The sequence below is a fragment of the Apium graveolens genome, chromosome 3 (genome assembly GCF_009905375.1).
Source record: "Apium graveolens cultivar Ventura chromosome 3, ASM990537v1, whole genome shotgun sequence".
Classification (NCBI taxonomy): Eukaryota; Viridiplantae; Streptophyta; class Magnoliopsida; order Apiales; family Apiaceae; genus Apium; species Apium graveolens.
Window position 1 is genome coordinate 271,757,829 of NC_133649.1, and position 10,264 is coordinate 271,768,092.

Consider the following 10,264-nt stretch of genomic DNA (forward strand, 5'->3'; position numbering starts at 1 on the left):
CAAAGTAGGCTTGTAAATCTCTTTTGCTTGTTTGTGTGTGGGCCCACTATGTTCCTAGCCCATTTAGTTAGGAATTCATGTCAAACTTCCGGCCCAACTTACTTCCTTGCTTAGCTTCATTTTTTTTATATTTGGCCCATTGCCATTTATTTTTATTTTGTCACATTTTAGTCTTGTTAAGTGTACATGTTTTTATCTTAGTGTATCTTTGTCCTGTCCAATTTGCATTACTTATTAGTTACCAATTTTATAGAATCTTGCTAATATATGTATTCTGAATTTAAGTTAGTTAAATTAAAATGTATATTCTCATAATTTTCTCTTACCTTAATAATTAATTTAGCTAAGTATCCCTCCTTTTAAAAAAACTTGTTCTAGTTCGCCTAAATTAAAAATTATGGGGTTGTGAAAACTTTATAGTCCTTGCGGAACAAATCTTAAAATATTAAAACGAAAATTGTGCGCTTGCTTTTTGGCGACCCAATCAAACATTAATCTCCAAATAGTCAAACCCCTCACTCTCCTCCACCATGCATCCCCCGAGGAACCCCTTTTCTTTCTAAGCATTGTTGGCTTAAACACTCTCTACTCTTTAATCCCAAATTACATCTCAACCCCTTCTAAACACACCAGTTTGCACACGAATTGAAAAGAAAACAGTACACCATTATAAATAGAGTTGGAACAATTACCTGTTTTGAAGAGAAGCAACTATGCAAACCGAATTGGACGACTTTGTTTTTCTTCCTTCGTGCGCCTCTCTCGGTTTTATTTTGGCCAATAGTGAACAGAAAAGGAAGTGAGAATGATAGAAGATATATATTTAAAAGCTAATAAACTTCCCCCGCTTTCCATTGAAATGAACCGTAAAAAATGTATAAACTAATGATTATGGGACCCACAAAAGGGAAAAAGACAGGCGTGTGAAGCCCACTCCTCCTCAAAACCCGTGCCTTTTAGTGAAAAACATTACAGGACACGTCGCCTCTCCCTCACCCCCTTTAATGAAGCTGCATAACTGCTCCTATTAATCTCTTAAAAAAAGAGAGAAGTTATTATTATTATTATTAAATAATTAAACTCCATTCAGGATATTATACTCAGTTCCTCTTCAAAACCGATAGCTTCCTAAAGAACGCTACACCTATGGAGGGGGCATCTGATGGCATCAAATTTATGGTCTCCCTACAGTCATGATCATAGGAACCTTAATGGCAACGTAGCTCTCCAACCTCCCCATTCCCCCTGGTTCCATGAAATGTATTACATAATAAAGGATCTACGTCCACCGTATGCATGGTGTGCCTTCAGAATCCGTAAGTCCCAGTATCTACAGACTCCGAACAACAAGTTATAACCGGAAGCCCAGCCTCCGTAGGCGTCTAGCCCTACATCTCAATTTTATCCTCTAAACATCACACGTGTCATTCACTAAGATACCCTGTCATGCCATTCCCCCCTCCCTACCTTCTCATGTCAAATAGCCTATAACAGTCACCCCTACTAACCTAGGGGACAACTGGCTAATCATAGGAGATTAAAAAGAGAAACAAAAGAGGAAAAAGACAGACACAACAAGACAACTAAAAAAAGAGACATTCCATACAGACAACATATAAAACCAGTAAGCAAGCTATCAACATCATTAAAAATATTTAAATACATTACTGAATTCTGCTCCTCTTCTCTTTCTTCAACGTATTGCACAAAACGTAAGGCAAGAATATAAATATATATTTTAATTACTGTACTGGACAATTCTTTACTGCATTTAACAATTATGTTTGCCAAACTTTCTTGGTATTTCCTTCCGCCGGACTACGAAGATAGTCTTTCTAAATAACTTAGTTCATAAATTGCAATAAAATTTTATACATAAATTCTTACACAAGAAACCAAATCTACTAAGATAGTGTGTGCTTAGCTTTGGAATAAATAATCATTGTATATGTTACTTGTTAGTATAAAAAATCCCCGTAGTGTATGGAAAATATTGGAAGAAGCACTTGCTTTTTCCTTTTTTTAATTACAGAAGAATTTTAATGGCTTCACTCACTCTCCTGTTCCAAACCCTTACGCCCCATCATTACCACCGAAATCTAAACCAAGGGAAGAAAACTACTGGTCAACGTAAAAGTGAAAAACGAGTCATAATTAGGGTACCTGGAACTCCCGAAGGCATGCTTTTTGTCAAAAGACATGTCCAAGTGGCATGCCATTTTATCAGTTGAATATAATAAAATTTAAAATATAATTGTTATACTAATATACAGTAAAGATGAATATAAAATTAAAGTTAGTTGATAGTAATAACTAAATACCATCATAATACTAATTTATATTAATAACTTTTTAGATATTTAAATATATGTAAATATTTTAGAATTATATTTATTATTTACAGATATTTCTAATATTAAAATAATTATTAAAAATATAAAAAAATTAGTAAAAAGGCATGTCAAATCATGAAAAGGCATGTTTGGCTAATTGACGTTATGACATGCCCATCTTAACATTTCCGTGCCGCTGTGACATGCACCATAGTCATAAAGCCCTGAAAAAGACATTGCCTTTTACTTTGTACTACTATCAACTAGCTTAAAACACGGGCACGCATCACACGGTTTTTTTTAATATTATATAATTTTTTAAAAAAGTTTTGAAATTAATTTTTAATTTTGTTAATTTAAAACTTTAAATGATATGATTTTATAATAATATTAGGAGACATATATGTTCATAACATTTTAGAACATTTAAACTTATTTAAAGTGATAGTATTGGTAAAAAGTGTAATGAAATTATTATTTTATTGAGGGTAAGAATATAATGTCTCCATTACGTTGAGATCTTAAAAAATATTAATTTAGAATAGTGATTACTTAATCGATTAATTATAACTCTATAAAAGATATTTGAAAAAAAAATATTAATGATTGAACGATATAGTTTCATTGATAATTATATGTGTATTAAAAAAATAATATTTTATATTTTAATTAAAATTTGATTTTTTAGTTCACATCAATAGGATACAAATTATACTTAATCTGATATCAAATTGATTTATCTCGGATCAGGGTTTACATTATTTTATTTTAGTCAGATGCCCAATACATCGACCAAATCAAACTAATTATTTTTAGTTTGACTTTATTTTTTTAAAAATTTGGTTCAATAAGATAATTTTGTTTTAGACTGAATAATTAGTATATATGATTTTATTTTTAGTGGTCAAATTGTATTTTTATTTTAGTTTTGTGTTAGTCTGAATTAATTGTATAATGTATTTTTCCTGGATAAATAAAATATATTATTTTGTTTATCCATGTACATTAGTATAATTATTTTAGGAGAATTGATAGTATTATTATTTTATCTTAACCTGATTTATATGATATATCAACTAAATCTTGATAATTATATTTAATTTGTTTAAATTTAATTTACCCGAAGTAACAAATTAGAATAATATAGAACTTGATATGAACCGAATCGAACATCTGTTAAAATAAATATTTAAATAAGCAGTATATATTCCTAAAGTTAATAAATTGATGTATGATGATCACACTTCATTTGAATACCATGGCTTATACTCCATTAGTAATAAAAATACACTTCATTTGAATGTTGTATAAGGTGGATGTCACAAAAACATAGTCTTGTTAAGATGAGCATGACATGAGATATACTTATCTTTTAATGATTTGACAATGGTCTTTTTGTTATTTTTTTATTTTTAAACAATTATTTATAAATTAGTATAGTAATCATATTTTAAATTTTATTATATTTAATCGATAAATAATAGTATGTAATTTGAGCATTTATTTTGACAAAAATCATATAGGCAAGTATTTCGAAAGTCCCGTGACCCATAACGTGATGTTGATATTGTGCCTGTTTATTGTTTAAGGTGGACAGTGAACTAAGAATATATATCCTGTTGGTCCAGTCTCTCCGTACCAAAATTTTCAAGAATTTGAGTTATGCAGTAAAGCTTGAACACAAAAATAATTTAGTAATTAAGTACAATTTTTTAATCGAAGTTGAATTTTTCTGAATTTTATTTGATTTTATAATTAAAATTGGACCGATAAAAATCGAAGTGGGATTTTTCTAATCGAAACCGAAATTAATGATTTGATTGTAATTACGATTTACTCCCTCCGTCCCAATTTATCTGTCTTGTTTGACTTTTTACAGTCAAATTTACCAACTTTTGACTAAATATTTCATATAGTATATAATCGAAAAAATTTATAAAAATTAGATCATTAGAAAGTACACGTAATCAACTTTAATACGTATTATTAGTTTTTTTATAATAATAAAAAATTGATATTTAATTTATGGTTAAAATTAAATCAATTTAACCACAAAAAGTAAAATATGACATAGGGAGTACTATTTTTAAAATCGAAAAATTTATGATTTCGATTCCAATTTTAACCAAAAACCAAGCTGAATGGGCCACGTTCTCTCCTAATCAATGCTACCATACATACATCATGTACGTATTTATATGTCGGGTAGGTCTAAAGGGACGTGATGGAGATAGGAACATGTGTGTCTGTGCGTGGCCTCTTTTAAGGGGCAAATTAAGCGCCTTGATTACCATTAGGGGTGTACACAGTTGGGGTCGGATCGGTTTTGGGGTAAAAGTCGAACCAAACCGCGAATAGCGATTTTAGAAAGTTGTCATCCGCAACTGCATTTGCGGTTGCGGTTAACCGCGTCAATTGCGGTTGCAAATTTGTGGTTATTGCGGATCGGTTTGCGGTTCAACCACTTATTTTAAAATAATTAATAATTTACAAAAAAATAAATTCAGAATATTAATAAATTCAAGTTTAAGTTATGTAATAAATTTACATTCAAAAATAAAATACAAACTAATGCTCCGTGTGGAGCAAAGATATTAAAAACATACAAAAAACAGGGAGGCGAGAAAAAAGAAAAAAAACGATAAAAAAAATTAAATGTTAGATTACATTTTTCATTTGTTTGGTTATATATCTTATAATGATTGTAAATTTTATGAACGGAGTCTTAACATTAACTTAAAATTAATTAATAAATGTGTATATACTTATTAATTTATATGATATCAACTATATTTTTGGAAATATATTTTATTATAAATATATGTTGCAAGTTGCGGTTGCGGTTGCGATTTTGCGATTTTCAAGAATTTAAAACCGCATCCAAACCGCGAATGAGAGGTTTTTAAAATTTAAATCTACAACCAACCCGCGTTTCACGATTATCTGCAATATGCAGTTCGGTTGCGAGCGGTTGAGCGGTTGAGCGGTTTTGAGCGGTTAGTTTGTACACCCCTAACTACCAGTACCTTTTAATATTTCTTTTTTATTTTTAACTTTATTCACTTCTGCTTTCCCTTCAATTATACTCCTATACAGTACTTATAACTTTTGCTGGCAGTGCAAAGCGAGAGCATATTATATCAACTGTACTGTTTGTGTGATCTTGCTTGTCACGGCTTGTTTTTGCACTCCATTATTAAAGTGAATATAGTAGTAGGAGAAACTCTTTTTCTGCTCTTTATACGACCCGAACATGGAGGGAGAGATATGAGAATTTTAATATTTTTTTTCTAAGATGTGTTACCAAATTTATTAACGAGAAATGAGAAATGATTATGAGATCAAAATTTTCTTCTTAAAGTTGGAAAGATTTGGGAAAATCCTTTTACATTATTATTTTTAATCACTTTATTTCATTTTTTATATAAACTCGAGAGCACACAAATAATTTGTTATATATATATATTTTTATCTTTTCTCCTAAAAAATCCCGGAAACACAACATTATAATTTGGTTTTGGGGTTTATTGTGTGCTGTTTGACATATATTAAAAATTTGATGATTATATATTAACAAATTTATTACTCCCTCCGTTTCTAAATAGTTGTCACATTTGCAAAAAATATTCGTACCTAAATAGTTGTCAGATTTCCAATTTTAATATATTTTTAAGAGTTGTTTCCATCTATATCCTTATATATCTAATTTTAATGATTAAACTTATATTTAATGTAAACACATATAACTCATCCTTAAATACAATAATTAAGGACAAATATGAAATCAAATTAAAAATTTAAATATTTATTAATACGGGTACCATAATAACTCACAGACTTGTGTTGGATATTAAGTACTTGTGTTGGATATTGAGTACTCTCCCTCTAATTCTAAATATTTTTCTCATTTACGTTGGACACTTTTGTCAATGTACGTTTTTGATTGTCAATATTTTTAATTTCGTATTAATATTAAATATAAAAACATCACTGTATTAAAGTACTCGTAAACACGAATACAACAAAATCACTCATAACTATGTTTGATCTTATAAATTAACCGTAAATTAATAATTTAAACGAACAATGATAAAAGTCAAAATGAGAAACGTATTACGGTATGAGGGAGTACAACTAATACTACCGGTTAGGGGTCATATCCAGGATCTAAACAAATTAGAGGTACTGTGGCCTAGATGCGTTGTATATAATGAGGCTATACCGTGGCCAATGGGACCCCGTTCCATTAGCAGACATCAACGTCCTTTGGAGGTTGGTTAATTATCATGTTTATTGCATGCAGGCTGCGGGATAGTTTAAACTCGGATCAAGTTCAGGGTTGAAAATTGAAATGTATGTCTAGGTAGGTTTGATTTGTTTATCCAACTCATGACCATTGGTTATGACTTGCTACTAGAACCGTCAATTTATTCGTTTTGTATAATTTTGTATCGTGTATTTTTTGTCTCGTGTCATCAATATTTAATTTAAACTTTAATTGTTAACAATTCATTTTATTTCATATTTATGTATTTTTATTTCGTGAACGTTTTCGTATTCCGTATAATTTAAAATTAATTAAAAAAGGATAAATATAATATATATTAAATATTAAGTTTATACTAGTTGAGTTTTAAGTCAATAAATTATAAATACTCAATTGCAGTGAAGTCAAATCTTGTGAAATTTTAATTTAAATCTATTTTTTTTTATAAAAAATTATATATAAAAAATATTTATAAACAGTGTTATAAAAATCACAAAAATGATGAATTTACCGATTAAGCGGCGATCGGCAGCTCACTGATTTGATTCTTCAAAAATGATCGGGAAAACATTTTTTAGAAATCGGGTCAAACTTCGAGTAATGATCCAATTCGACTGATATGGTGGTTTGAGATTTGTGATAGTAGGAAGGTGGTGAAATAGCGGAGAGGTGGGGTATCCACATGTTGGAGAAAATGTACGGTATGTATGTATATTATTTTAACTGAAAAAATTAAATTATAAATTTTTATTTATAAAAAGAAAAATTTGAAATTATTATTTTAACTATGCGGTCAAAGTACTTAAAAAGGAGTGCAAAAAAGTCAAGCGACTATTAAAAAGAAATTGAGAGAGTATTGAAGAAGGCACGTGCATCACGATTTACGATTCACATGCATGAAAGGTACTTCATTGAATTATATATATTACTTTTTGACACGTTTTTCAATGTTCATTTAAAATATAATTTCACAATATTTTTTAATTTTTTTTTCTGAATAAAAGTTTTACGTTTAAACTTTTATTCAATTTTTTTAAAAAAACATTATAAAACTATACTTTATAGAAGTCTCGCAATACGTGTAAATATTGAATATATATAATCCCATTGAATGGAGGTAGTAATATCGTAAAGACAGAAATACAAGTCACATGGGCTATATTTATTTAAGCCCATGACCTTCATGTTATACAAACCCAAGTTTATGATACTATGATATGAACATTAGGGGAGAGCCTGAGTTCGTTCGACTCAATTTTCGGATAAAATCGGAACCACAATCATATATATTTGGTTTCTAAAATTGTAAATCGTAACCGTCAGTTCGGATTTGGTTTCGGTTTTGATTTAAAAAATCTCGGTTCGGTTTTAATCGGCTCGATTTCGGTTACAAAACCGAAAAATATAAAATGAATAACAATATACAAATGAAGACAAATAAATGTGCACAATCCGGGAAGTTTAAAACATATAACCAGAGGGCATTCTTTATTCTAAATGAAAACAGTTCAATACACAAACTACTAGTGATTTTCTCTGTTTGACTGTTGCCTGGAGACATCAAAGAGGGTCATTGCTCAGGCCCATTAATTTATAGAATAAGAGACAATATCTATCTTCACTAATTACATACTGAATTTGCAGTATAACAAGGGAATTGATAAATAAACTCCGATATTTACTATTTAAGCTCCAAATCTTATTTTGAGATACTAAATACCATAACTACCCTTAATCTTTATTTATTTTATATGTATCAAGAAGTTCAGTGATCAAAACTCTTTCTCAAGAACAAGACTCTGTGAATTGATTCCGTTTTATAAACCCTCCGTCTTCCACCTTTTTTTCCTCTCGATCTAAAGTATGGATGAAGAAGCAGGAGACGATGTTTTAGCAGATCTACACGACATCATTGAACTTCTCCAGACAAAAGATGTGGAGGAACTCTATGAATCATATGAGTTGGGGCATAACAATCAGGTCGTAGAAAAAGGTAATTCTATTACTAGAATCTAACTCCAAATTGTGCTTGAGATTTTTGTTATCAAAAACTTGTGATTTATTCTTAATTTTTACATTGAGCATGTACTTAATTAGACTTTAATCACTATCATGTGTATATAGATGGTTCTACACTCGAAAATGATCCAGGCACAAATGGGTGTGATACGCTACGGGTCATTTCAACCAGAGATTTTTCAACTCGTGAGGAACTTCTGAATAATGTTCTTGAGATTGTATTGAAGCAAGGATTTGTGACGAAAATTAAAAAATCGAAGAAAAAATGTTACGTTATAATTGGTTGCGACAGGGGAGGTATGTATCACTCAAATAAACCACATGGGGAAAAGAGAAGAAAAGTGACATGCTCTAGGTTAATTAATTGTCCCTTTGAAGTTTGGGGAAAAAGAAAAAGGGATGGAGTATGGAAGTTGGACTTAAAAAATTTATCTCATAACCATGAAGCTTCAGAGGACATGTCTGGTCATCCTTATTGTCGTCGTTTTACTAGTGAAAAGGTTCAGCGAATTCAAGAGAAGACAATGACAGATATTCCACCGCGTCAGATACTCACATCGCTCCGGCAAAGTAATCCGAATCTTCAAGCAATCTCAAGGACTTTGTATAATGTTCGTGCAAAAATTAAAAGAGAAAGCTAGAATGAGCGCTCAAATATTCAAGCTTTATTTGAAGAATTTGGTCAAAGTAATTTTATTTATGATATTGAGCGTGGTGAGAGTGGACATATGACTCACCTTTTTTTTGCGCATCCTCTATCCATAAAACTAACAAAGACCTATTCAAATGTCTTTGTCATGGATTGCACATATAAAACGAACAAGTTTAAAATGCCACTACTTGATGTTGTTGGAGTGAGTAGTTTTAATGGTTCATTTTATTCTTGTTTTGCTCTTCTACGAAAAGAGGAAGAAAATGATTATATATGGGCATTGAAAAGGTTTAAGAAGATTTTAGATGAGATCCAACCTCAATTAATTGTTTTCGATAGAGAGATTGCTTTGCTAAATGCTATAAAGATCGTGTTCCCAACATAACATCTTCTTTGTATATGGCATATTGAGAAAAATATTCTTGCAAAATATAAAAGATTTTTTGATGATAAAGAAGGATGGGACACATTTTTGTTAACTTGGACTAACTTGATTCAATCTCCTGATAAGTTATTTTTTGGCCGAAATATGAGTCTTTTTGAAGCTCAGTATGTAGACATGGGTTCTTTATTGAATTATATCAATACTACATGGATTCCGTACAAGGAGAATTTTGTTTTTGCATGAAAAAATAATTTTATACACTTGGGTAATCATGTTACGTCAAGGGAAGAAGGTGCTCACGCCGTTTTGAAGCAATATTTAAATGTTTCTACAGGTGATTTACGTGATGTAAAAGACAAAATTTCTCTGGCAATCGAGAATCAGTACCAAGAAATCAAATCCAGAGTTGCAAGTGAAAAGGTGCGTATACCAGATAAGTTTCGTATTCCTTTATTTCGGGAACTTATTTTTCATATTCCAGTATGAGTTAGCAACAATACCAGGAGTTTTAACAATCACTTGTAAGTCACATTTTCAAATTCTATGGGACTTCCATGTGCACACAAGATAAGAGAATTAAATAAGAAGGCATATTGCATCTTAATGAA

At 30.3% G+C, this 10,264-nt stretch overlaps 1 protein-coding gene across 1 annotated transcript; it reads left to right on the plus strand.

Moving 5' to 3' along the window:
* The first annotated feature begins 8,398 nt into the window (after positions 1–8,398).
* LOC141711063 (uncharacterized) lies at positions 8,399–9,351 on the plus strand. Its single transcript, XM_074513509.1, has 2 exons — positions 8,399–8,593; positions 8,725–9,351. Exons 1-2 carry the CDS (start codon positions 8,464–8,466, stop codon positions 9,258–9,260), a joined length of 666 nt encoding a protein of 221 aa, XP_074369610.1. The 5' UTR covers positions 8,399–8,463; the 3' UTR covers positions 9,261–9,351.
* The last annotated feature ends 913 nt before the right edge of the window (positions 9,352–10,264 follow it).